The sequence below is a fragment of the Lathamus discolor genome, chromosome 3 (genome assembly GCF_037157495.1).
Source record: "Lathamus discolor isolate bLatDis1 chromosome 3, bLatDis1.hap1, whole genome shotgun sequence".
NCBI classification, from domain to species: domain Eukaryota; kingdom Metazoa; phylum Chordata; class Aves; order Psittaciformes; family Psittacidae; genus Lathamus; species Lathamus discolor.
The window spans coordinates 33,926,746-33,939,345 of record NC_088886.1 but is presented as its reverse complement, the minus strand read 5'-3'; the positions used below and the strand labels follow the sequence as shown (position 1 = coordinate 33,939,345).

Here is a 12,600-nt window from a genome sequence, read left to right as displayed (position 1 = left end):
GCTCTTCTGCTGTCTGACTGCGGTGAGCCACCTTCGGGGCTCTCACTGGGAAATGCAAATTTTTTAAATCAATAGCTTTTCTTTTTTTTTTTTTTTTCCTTTTTTTCCTTTCTTTCTTCTCTCTTTTTTTTAAAAATCCAATAACTGTTTAAATAAGAATCCATGTGGATGGGAGTAGGTGGAAGGGCATAGTTTGTAGCCAGCCCAAACTTGATTAGTGTTAGAGCAACAGCTGTCATAGGAAATTGGATTTTGTAAAAGACTTGTGACTTACTCCCAAGCAAAGCAATAGACTGATGGCTACAGACTCATGCTGAGACCAAATCCCAGGGTTACACAGCTGAGCCCCTTGGCTACCTGATACACTAAAGCAGCACTAAAGCCCAAGCTAAGAGCTCTGCAGGACTGGGTTCACGGCAGAGGATTCACTACTGGTGTTGCCAGTGATTCACATGAGGCTCATTTTAGGCTCGATCCCAACCCTCACAGAGATCAGCAATGTTGGATGAGTCCTTTAATCTATTTGTACTTGGATGATGCTTTCCCACCTCTAATTCCCTGATCCATATGATGTCTATGTGTGCCACAGTCAGTGCTTGGGAGCTGGTCAGAAGCATTGCATCACATCTACAGAGGCTGTGCTCAGCTGTCAGTAGCTGAACTTGCTGCTTGACATTCTTGAAGTCTTGAATACTCTCCTGAACACATGAAACCACATTTCTCCCATCTAACCCACTATACAGTGTCTTTATGGTCTTTTTCTCAAGCGTTTGGTGACCTGAGAGATTACAAAGACAAATTTGGCTTCAACCTATTTTTAATCGTCCACTGCTATGACATCTTACTTACAAGATATCCTGAGTATTTATCCCCTCAGCCCCTCCCCAGTTACCCCCAGCAGTGCAGGGGCAGCATTTCTACTTTGGATCAATACCTACAGCACTGGCCTTTGTCAGGCTGCTCCTGATCTTAGTTCTTTCACTGGATTTTTCCCTCTGTCTTTAGTCTGGCCCCTGTAATCAGGTGGAGGGAGCGGGCGAAAAAGGGAATGAACAGAATGAAGATCAAACGGGAATAAATAGAAACTAAAGATGTTGTTAAAGCAAATTACATGCTTAGCCCACAGCACATCTCTATGGTACCTATAGGTGCTTTGAGTTCAAGCTAAGCAGAGAAGTGTAAGGGTTTGGGGGCAGAAATTAGAGAATGAACCAGATACTATGCAGAGTTTATTTTGTGCTCTTTATCTTAATGCTGCTTTTATTTTACATTGCCCCCAAATTCTCCTTGGTGCTTCAAATTCTTGCATCTGGGAAGGGCCAGAACATAAAGCAAGGGAATTAACACCAAGAAAACAACTGGACTTCTGCAAGGGTACAAATATATAGCGTTGGCCTTTCAATTGTCCACCTTCAGTTTTATACCCACGAGTCCATGAGAAGTACCTGGGGAATCAAAGCAATGGGCTAATGCTGGGTCTGCACGCCTGACGCTTAAGGGGAATTAAGTTAGGATCGAGACATCTCTAGACTGGTGGCTAAATGAAAACGAGAAACAAGACAAGAAAAGCAAACTTGTTTGGCCCAACGGAAGGAAATGACACTGTTTTTTAAGTCAGATGAATGATTGGGAAGGACAAAACCTTTGTGTGACCCTTGGACCAAGAAGCTGCTGCCTTGACATCACATGCTGCTGAAACCCCAGCACAGACCTGTAGCACCAACAGGCCATGTCTCAAAAGTATTCCTGTTCTTTCACTCCCACGGAAAATCAGATAAATGGGTGAGGTGTCTGCCTTTCCTCAGTGCCACACATCAAGGCATTTTTATTCTGACACAAAGTGAGAAGGTGAAAAGCATAATCAGTGCACCAGAAGTACCTGGATGGACTATAAGTCAATCAGTCTGCTCTGAATTCCAGTTCTGAGTATGCTGAGAGAACAAAATGGTCTGTGGTGCATGTGAATACTGAGGTTATCAGCTTGTTCTTAACTTGAAATGGTTTTACATCATTCTCAAAGGTTGGGCAGAATGTGTAAATACTTATGGTTTTGGTACACTTATCTAATGCAGTTTATGTCTGCAATAAAAACACAAAGCTCCTTGGGTAACAGGCAATGCAACAGGATTAGCTGGAGGGATGAGTTGCAGTGGGTCTAATCAGGTGAGGCAATATATGATTTCCCTTTGGTTTAGGATTAGATTTGGACCTACAGGGGTTTTTGATAAATGACATTATGCAGATCCATGCAAAGATAAGGAACAATACAGTCTTTGTTTGGCACATATAAAAATATTTCTAATCCTGACCTTTTGTACATGTTGTCCAGTGATGGATAAAGGGGAGAGACTCGCTGCTGTGAGCATTCAGCCCTGCTCTCTGGATGCCATCCAGATTGATTCACTCACGGTGTGGGGGGACACGTAAGCAGCACTTGCTGCTGCAGCTGAATTACAATCATTGGAAGATTTCAGCATAGGGACTGCTGGAGGTCATCTAGACCAAACTCCTCTACAAAGCAGGGTTTTATGGCAAGTTCATATCTCCTTTTCCGAAAAAACTCACTGGATTTCTAGTAATGCCATGTCAATCACTTCTGAACTTGCCTGTGTGCATCTGTTTTTGTCCTAATATGCTACAATGCAAGTATATTCTTTTCCTTTTCTATGTACTCATCCGGATAAGACATCCTACATATTGTTCCTAATTATGTGGTATGCACCAGCTACGATGAGGGAACACTGCAATACTATCCATCATTCAGTGTGGTTTTGTCCAAGTCCTGATGGGCCACAGATGTCATGAAACTTGTCAACCTTTGCTGCAAGGGGGCTGTTCCAAGGAACAGATGTCTATGTTTGATGGCTTACTGACTGTCCAAAGGAAGCTTATCCAAAAATGGGGTAGCTATTCTCACTACAAGCTAACTTGAAAGCACGCGTGTTTTAAAGGATTGGCATACATTTGAATACAAATGCAAAATATCAGTTATAGTATGTGTTGAAGAGTTTAGAATGAAATGAGAAAGATCCAGGTTCCCACAGTGACAAACTCCTGTAGGAAAATAATTTTGTTTAGAAAAAACTCAGATGGATAAGCAGCAAGCAGACTCTGGAAACTGTAAAATCGTTAAAAGTATGTCTCGCATGGATGCATGTGCATGCATTCCCTATAATGTCTAAACATCTGAACTTCCTAAATCCCAATACAAATCAAAGGGCTCACTCTCAGATAAGAAACAGGTGCTTTGGAAACAAATACAGGAGCTATAAATAACATGTAATGGCAAAAAGGATCTTCTGGCATACAGAATCTAGTTTTATTTCTTCAGAGCTATTAGAAATAGAAGGCAAATGAGCTGCCTTTAAACATGAAGTACCTCTCAGCGTTTTGCTTTGTCTCTCAGAGCTACTTGTTAACGCACTCTTTGGAGTGAATATAACCAAAGGAACAGTACTTGAAGGGTCTACGAGTAAGTAGAGATGGCTGCACAGAGCATCGAGGAAAAGCTTAAGAAAAGCGACTGATATTTCAATAAAAATTAAATCCCAGTCTGTACTTTCCATTAAAGTCAGTTAGAACAAATGTTCCTCAGTATCTAGGTAAAAGTAATGATTTTATTGTTCCTGTGTTAAGCAAAGGGCATTTGAGCTGCTGTGGTTGCTTTCAGAAGGAAGTGGGTTTGCACAGTAGTGCATGGTCTGAACTGCCATGGGCAGGCCAAAGGTGCTTCCCTGCATTTGGTTGGCAATGTAACCCACTGACTGTGCAAGTCCTGCCTTGGACTTGCCTCTGGAAGTGTTCACAGCTTCAGATGTTAATGCCAGAGATAAATATAGTGCCCCTCATGCTCCATTTCTTCACTTTCACATGCCTCCTTTGTATGGACTGCCTTTCTTTAAAGGAAGAAGTCTGACAACCAGCTCGGTTGCATATTTCCATTGTAAAGGAAGGAGTCAAACTCTGAAAACTAGTGTTTGCCAGTAGGTTCTTAGTACACTAGCAAAGCTCCAATGCTAAAAGCAGATGGAGGAAAGACTGTTGTCGATGAGGAACTAAATAAAAATAATATTGATGCTGGTAATGGAATACATGTATAACTACCTTACAACTCAGATGGTCCCTTTGTACTTAGTAAGTTCTGAAATCACTGTCCAGCACAGTGTTTACTATGAGCAGTCTTGTTGACTCATGCTGTTTTTTACAGCAGTAACAATATCTGGTAGCAAGTGTTTATAGGGCTGGAGACCTTCTCTGGTAGAGGGCAGCAGGTAAGCAGACTGCTCGTTTATAACTGACAGCATGATTAGCAACGGCTGGTGAAATGTTTATCTAAATCCTTACGTGGGGCTTGTTAATGCCCAGAATTGCCTGTGATTTAACTGCAAGGAAGCTACAACCAGCTACATTATTCCAATGTTTAGGACATTTACTGCTCAGTTGCTGGATTTGCTGCTATTTAAAATTATTCCAGTGATTTATCACACCCTGTAGCTTGGCGGAACAGACCAAAGCCTTTTTCATCAAAAACACTCCTTCCCAATAGCATTAGCAGTGTTTTGTTGTAGCTGTGATGGCCTCAGCATTACAGGTATAGATGATATCTGCTATCAGACCACTTGATTTAGCTGGAAAAAAACCCCCAAGCTTTTATGTACAGAAACTTAACTTCTGGTGCAGAACAACAGACTTGAAAATTTCCATGTCTGCTTCAGACTTGAATAAAACCTTGTATGCCTAAAAGCTCACTCTTTCTTTGCAGTCACAGCCCCTGTTTTTATATTGCAATGCTGGTCTAGTGGTGATCAGGAGGTAGAACTGGTTAGTGTGTGGTCACTAAATAGCTCAGCTTCATGTAGGATACTGATGTCTGGAGGGTGGGAAATGGGCAGGATGCAATTGCTTCTTCCAGTGTAGCTGAGGGCCATGTAGGCATCTTGCTGGGGCATCTTTTCTTCTCTTGCATGCAAGACAAAGAACTGGAGACTCACAAGGGTGGGAACTTATATTAGGCACAGGTGTACAGATAACTGCTGAAATCCCATTGTCGTCACTCTCTGTGAATGCCATCATGCTTTTCTTATCCCAGCAATGGGGCTGAATTTATTAACGTGATGCTTTGGTTCCCTACATTTGTTCTGAACTCCCTCAGGTTCAACAGGGCAGATCTCACTTCCTGCTCACTCTCCTAACTTCCTCTGTCAGGTCTGAAAACTTTACTCAGTGCCAGGTCAGAAATGCCTGCCGCAGAAAATTCTTGTCCCTCTCTAGGCTGCTGCTGATTCAAAGCTGATGCATCCTTTCCAGAATGTCTTAGTAAGCGTTCTCTTATCTTAGCATGAAGCCAGTCTTTGGTGAACTTTAACAAAAACTTTTGCATTTCTACCTGGTTCCTCTGGTTTTATTTTCCTTCACTCAGTCTACCTGAACTAATGCCAAAAACATTATTTTCCTTTTGTGTTTGCTCGTTTACGATTTCATTGAATGTTAGACATTACACGTTAAACTTCCACTCCTGTTCCAGGACTGTGCTTTTCCTATCCTTTCCTATCTTTTGCTTCCCCTTTTCACAATAGGTCTATGCATTTATGAAACACCCAGCTGCATCACAACCCCCACAAGACAACAAACAGGAACTAGTTTCCTTCTGTTAATTCAGGAATAGCCAAGTTTGAATCAAGACAGTGCACCAAAACACAACTTTCGAAGCCCGCATGCTCTGGGCACAAGTGCAGTTCCCTGTGGCTGTGGCATGGACTTGGATGACTTTACAAGATGTTACAAAGTCATATACATCAAATAACTGTCCTAGCAGCCAGCACAATACTACTCAGCAACATGTCCACTTCCCATCAACATACTATGAATCTCCTTGCTCCTCCAGCTGACCGAAAACCTAGCAAGTCTATGTCTCTTTTCCATGGCTTGATTTTCAATTAAGAGATAATGTCAGTGGAAGAGCACAGTTCATCAGATAGTGTTCCCCTGCTGTTGCAGGAAGCAGAGATGTAGTAGGCAGAGGTCAACTGCTAAAAATCCATATGCCTGGCTAAAAGATTATATAATATGTTAAGCTAATTTTACTTCATTTCATATTCATATATATTAGTGCAGCTTTTGTTATATACTTATCCTTATGTAAGTTACATCTGTTCTTTTATTCACTCATCCATGTTTGCTCTGCTTTCAGATTTATGAAACAGGCATTCCACCAAGCTCAGCAAATGATGGGCATAATAACTTATCTAAATTGCAAGGTATGTGATGCCTTTGAGGTAAACTCAGATGTGAAGGTTTTATGAAGTGTCTCACATGTGGAAATGTAGGAAAGTGTTTATTTGCCATCTCCTGTCTCTCCTTTGGCTCTTGAAATGATGTTAAGAGGATCCTGTGAAACTGCTATGAAAGCCTAGGGGCTAAATGGAAAAAAAATAGTAGAACTACATTATTATCTTCATAGGGGAAGTAGAGTCATACTGGCACTTGCACTTACATGGCTCTCTTCTCTTTGGATGTCAAAAATTGCTGGTTCATAGTCTCTAAAGTATCTATTTATTCCATGTAATTCCTCTCACTGTTATAATTTTGTGAGGCTTTATTAATGAACTTATGAGACAGGAAAGTAATCTCTTTTTATTTCTTTATCTTACTTTTACAAGTCTGCAGAGAAGCAAAGGCCTTACAGAGGAAAGCGGGAGCCTTCCTGGCATTTTATGTATCTGAGATACTCTAAACTCCTCTGCCTGTCTATAGCCGCTATAAAGTTCTGTAATGGCCATGCAGAGACCTGGTTCCTTGAGTTACTCAGGGCCAAGCTTTACCACTGGTCCCAGCATTCATCTTCATATCAGATGTCAGCAAAGAAGCTAGCCAATAACCTGGCTATTCTGCTGGTGTCCCCATCTGCTTAAGACCCAGTGGCTGCAGTGGATTTTGAGGGACAGAGCAGAATAATCAGATTAGTTCCCCTCCACCTCTCTTGGAAGTTTCTTGTTCATTGCTGCTGAGGCTTGTGAATCAGAGATCATTGCTTAAAACACTGAGCTAAGTCAGTCTTGTAAAAAAAATAAATTCAAATGTAATTTGAATTAATAAGAGAATTTGCACTTCAAAATCTAGTAATCAAAAGTATATTTCTACCTCTGTTCAGTGGTGAAGACTTAAGCCTCTTTAAAAGAGAGGGTTTGGTGCTCTTTCCCGTAACATTTTCCATTAACTACTCTAGGTGGGCTACCCATTCATAAGGGTGGCTTCAGGGAAGTCCATTCTCATCTAATGCTGATGGTGTGATATTTAAGGACCTTTGTGGCTCAACTTATAACACAATTTGGACACAGCCAGCAACTGAAGAAAAATTCTTAAGCCCTAGTATGTTGCCTTGAATCCTCTGTAAATCCAGGAGTCTGGCCACCAGCAAGTTCGGTTTGGGAATTTCTGACAAATATGAAAAGCAGGAGGGTGGTAAAAGTTTTTTAGGAATGCCCATGAGTCTGAAGTAGACTGGGACTTAGTCCCTCCATTAACTACTTGAAAGGTCTTAGACCCAACAGTCTTGCTTCCCCAAACTGCTAATACATATCTCACACTTTATCCGGGGGACTGTAAGGAAAAGTGGTAGCAAAATTTTGGATAATAGGGATTTTGGGAAACTGACCCAATTGTTTTTTTTTTTTTTTTCCCTGCCTCTAAGGCATTCTTTAGGCTACATGGGTGAAGCATCTGCAGGAGGATGTTTCTTAATCTCTCAAGGTAATCCAGGCTCTCCTGGGTCAGCTCTCCTTGTGGCTGGAGAGGCTGTGACCTGGTACTACCGAGAAAGGCACCTTCTTTGCAGTAATATTCTCTTTTCTCCAGCTAATTACAAGGTCATTTTTAATTTCTTTGTACTTAAAGCTTCCAAAAATAAATTAGCCCATCTGATAAATGAGTTTGCTTGAAAACGTAAATTTGTCAGTGAATTGGATGAGCAGCGCAGCACCCAAACCACTTGAAGCTATGCATGTGTTACTACTTTGTCAGCCCTGCAAATTCAAAATTGCCCAGATTAATTTCAAACTAATTTGATAAGCAATAATGACAAAAGGAAAAGTGTTTGGGTGTCAGGCTTTGCATCTTCTATGTCAAATTTCAGCCTGAATGATCTTTTTACGCCTGACTGTAGAATATAAAACTGAAAACGGTGGTTTGTAATGGCAATTCTGACAGACCCTTTAACCATTTGGAAAATAGGCATGGCCATAATTCTGCTGCATTAGAGAAAAATTTTGAGTGCTTTCGTTAGGTGCAACAGCTGTTTCTATTGCAAAAGCCAAACTTCACTGGTGGTAACGTAGCTGTCAGCTTTCCTGAGTTTTGCATTTATAGCTGATTGTATAAACTCCTTAATGTTCTCTTTTGCTTTCAAATATATGTAAATTAATTCAATACCAAAAATACAAATAACTACATTGTAACTAGGTCTGTGTGCAGGTTCTTTGTAGGCTTCTACAATCAGAATACTCTGAAAGAAAATACTTTGCCTTAATGAATTTACAATGGAATACTAGCCACTGTCTCTGGAAATCTGTGGGAATAATTTTGGTATCACTAACAAACTTTCAATGAGCCTTTAATAGCTATTTAATTATCTGTGTACTTGGTCTAATGTTCAGCCACGACCTCTTCTCAACAGCCTCTGAGTGGTGGTGGTTCAGGGCAGTGAAAATTGGGCTGGTCATTCAAACACCTAACTATGGATTAAAATCCTGACTTTTGGAAAAACTTTGAAAAACTGTCTTTGATATTTAAGTCTATTGTCTGAAAATGCAAAGAATAAGTGCTAGAGAAGTACAGGAATAGTCTATTTGTAAATATATCGATATATTATCATTGATATATTTACAAATAGATAATATATTCATCTAGTTATCAGTATTAGTTATATATGGCAGGAAATATGTGTGTAATTGAATATAAATAATTCATCTTATACGTAGTGTTTGTGTTGCAAAAGATTCTCATATGATCTGTAGGCAGGTGTGAGAGATCTGGAGACTATCCTGGCACAATGTAAAAGCAGTATGAATATTTATCCTTTGTTTTGCCTCATGAGTGCTTGAAAGAGATGAAACCCAGTCTGTCTATAATTTTTGGCATTTGGGTTTTGCTTACTTTCTGAAAACATTCTGTACTTGGAAAACTTTATTAACAGCCACTGATCTGACAGCTAACTGAAGCAATACACCTACTCAGACTTTCTTTCAAAGAGGATGACTTCAGAAATTTTAATTCAAATCACTTGGAAACATGGATTCTGAAAATACGTTGACCCTTCACTCCAGTGATTTCTTTACACCACCTCTGTCTTATTTGCTTATCCTGTTTAAGCTGACCCAGTGCAGCCAGGGTTTGGTTTTCAGCATCTTCCCTGAGATCTGTCTGTAAACCCTAAATCCCAAAGAAGGACAATTTCATGTTCCGCCAGTGCAGAAATTCAAACCCTCTCTTCTCCAGCCTCCTGCTGCAGCCACAACCCAGAGCAAGCGTGCATCTGTCTGGGAACTGATGGAGCCATAAGACATGAGGTAAGACCACTGCTTTGAACCATTAATAACGTTTTACCTTCCTGGTGATGAATTGCTTTCCTTTTCCTCAGAAGAGGCTGAAAGCTGAACACCCAGAGCTGTGATTTGCTCTGGTTCGAAAGACTTTGTAAAAACACAAGATACTCTTATTACCTCCCAGCCTGACCTACTATTCATTACGTTGTGTCAGATTCATCTGTACAGAGAACCAACACAAGACTCCCTGCATTTCACAAATCCTTTAAGAATTAAATTGACTGGTTGCTGTGCAGAGACTCCAGAAAGGTATTTGCATGTCTCTTACCTCTCACATCACCAAAGTCTCATTTGAGCTCCACTAATGGACCTGTTTTGTTGGGCTGAATTTTGTTCCATAACAGCTTCCCACCCCAGTTAGCACAGTACCTCATATGACAAAGATGAAAATATAATTATCAGCCAAAAATAAGCTATTCAAGGTTTGTTTCCTTTTTCTTTCTTTTTCTTTTTTTTTTTTTTTGTTCTCCTCCATTAGATAACCACATGAGACTATTAACATGGACAAAGTTCAACCACAGGGGCTAAAGCCTAAACACTGACAGAGTTCAAGGCGTACAGTCAGGTTTCAAATGCCACCTACTTTCTTTTCTACCTCTTGAACAGATACGACTCAGGTGGACATTTACTCCCTGGGGAACAATACACTCTCTTGTCCTTTGCTGCAGGGTTTTACCTTTTGAATTTTATTCCACACACGTATTTTACTCCTTCTTCCTTCAAGGGTGTCCATGGCATCTGCCATTAGCAACCGCAGCTGTGGCACCAAGATAAAAATTATCAGTGTGGAATTCACACAGAAATAACTTCTCTAAATACACAGATTAAAACCTAATTAAAAAATCATTTGTATGCTGATGATTTTATTACTCATCTTTCACACAACGAGCACCTCATCGTTGCTTCAGCCATTACACTGTATTATTGTGGATATAAAATACCTAACAATGCCAAAAAAAATCCTCTGGAAAATTCGTATTTAAGCCTATACGTTTTAATGCAGTAAATGTTTATACTCAGTAAAGGAATTGGGTTGTAGAGAATAAAGGCTCCATATTTCATTCTTTAGCTGCCTGGGATATTCTTTGTTGTACATGAATGCTTCTTAGTATTTTCTCCCAAGGCTAATGTATCATAATTTAAAGCAGCATGTAAAACCTCACAAGAGGACAACACTAAAGCTGAGATGCTTTTACTGTAGCTGGAAGTATCTAGCTCATTTTCCATGCTTTTACTATCCTTTTTCTTTGGCAAACCTTCCCTTCTCCCCATCATTCAGCATAACAGAGCATAAAAACAAGGCTGACAATTTCTAGCGTAAACTATAAAAAGAAGTTGTAGGAAAATACTTGCTAATCAGTCCTTACTGTTAGAGGGAAGGCTAAAATTCAGGTTAGCTGTAGTGCTCCCACAGTACCCTTCCAGGTTAGTCACAGCATTGCCTCACCCTGCACCTTTCCCAAACACTTGAGAATGTTTCAATGGCTCTTAATTCAGGAACAGAGAGAGACAGGGGCAGACCCAATACCTGTGATATTGCTGTGCTCTATTAGGTCTATTCTGAAATGTTTAGCTGGTTAAAGTGAACCCAGACAATAATTTTTCAGTGTCTCTTCCCAAATTGTTACATGTTCCAACTAATTGGCCAAGTATAATTGTACGTATTCATAGAGGTATTGTCTCTTCTTTCTGTACCTAGATGGGCAGTGGTCTAACATAGATAAGGTCATGAAACTTAAAACATCAGAGTTTAGGCTCATCTACACAAGGTATAAAAATGCTGCCTTGAGATTCAAGGAGCAGATTTCCTCAAGTTTCCCTTCATACTCAGGTTTTTAAGTTAAAATTCTTTGTCTGTGTCCCAACACTGGATAAAGGGTGCAGGAATCTTCTTTTGAATCTCTAAATAGACATACTATGGTTGCTTCCAGCCTGCTTGCTCTGTGCTTGTGCAGCCACCAAACTGAATCTTATTGATCCCATCTTTTGATGGAAACTTTTATTAAGTAAGTCATGCATCAGTATTCATGAAAAAAAACAACAAACCCACAAATTTCTGCCTCTGACTTTAATGTGAGAAGAGTCAAGAACCTGTCAGAAATTTTCCATAACAATACTCTTGTGACAGATAATCTTCTATGAATCGAGAATAGATGCAGTCCAGAGATTAAGGGTATTAAGGGCAGAATGGGCAAGGCACAGATCCTGCATCAAACCAGGCAGAGGAGGAACTGGGTGGGAAAGGGGAGGATTTCTCCATTGCTTTTCTTAGAGTGGTTCTCTCTGAAAAAGTAGTGGAACAGCACCCACTGAGGCAGGGACCAGGACAATGGTCTGTCACCCCTAAGGGGCCAAGCTGAACCAGGCTGGAGATTTCACTGCTTTGGGCAAGCATTTAAAACAAGGTACCTTTCCAGTTAAAGTTTTGCTGATATCAATACCTGCCAGTGAAAAGTTCCCAGTGTGTGCTCTGGTTTTAATTTTCATCATCCAAAATGTCTCCCCTGCTCTATTGGCAGACAAAACGCTACCAGAGCAGGCAGTTCGCCAACCAAAGCAGCTCTCCCAGAGCTGCTCTTTTTTTTTTAAATCTTCTCAAAGGAAGAATGCTTCATTTAAAAAATGTCTTATCCTCATTTGATTTTAAATTGAAATAGATTTATGACTTTTTTACAAGCTTTCATCTTGAGTTATGATGTACAAATATGGTGACATTGAAATCACAAACCTTGGAAAGATGTTCTTCAAAGTTTTTCCCCGCTTATATTCAACTGTTCAACCTAGCTGAAATCTTTATTTTTCCAGGGTCTATGAATAAATACTGATCTGAAAAGACCTCATCTGAGGTTCTTTGTGCCATAGATTAGGACTCTGTTTATTTAGTTACCAGAAGACATTTACACAGAAGAGTTTATACCTGAAATACTTTTGGGATCTTTGCTGTTTCAGTGAAAATTCCACTATTATAAATTCAGTGTGTTTTAAACTTTATACAACTTCT

The 12,600-nt window shown here is 40.1% G+C and overlaps 1 protein-coding gene across 1 annotated transcript in view; it reads right to left on the bottom strand.

Annotated features, from left to right (window-relative positions):
• SPATA16 (spermatogenesis associated 16) overlaps nt 1-12,600 on the bottom strand; it is an 81,762-nt gene that overhangs the window by 2,541 nt on the left and 66,621 nt on the right. Inside the window, 1 exon segment of the mRNA XM_065670350.1 lies at nt 10,276-10,356. Within this exon segment, the coding sequence (XP_065526422.1) occupies nt 10,276-10,356 (81 nt within the window).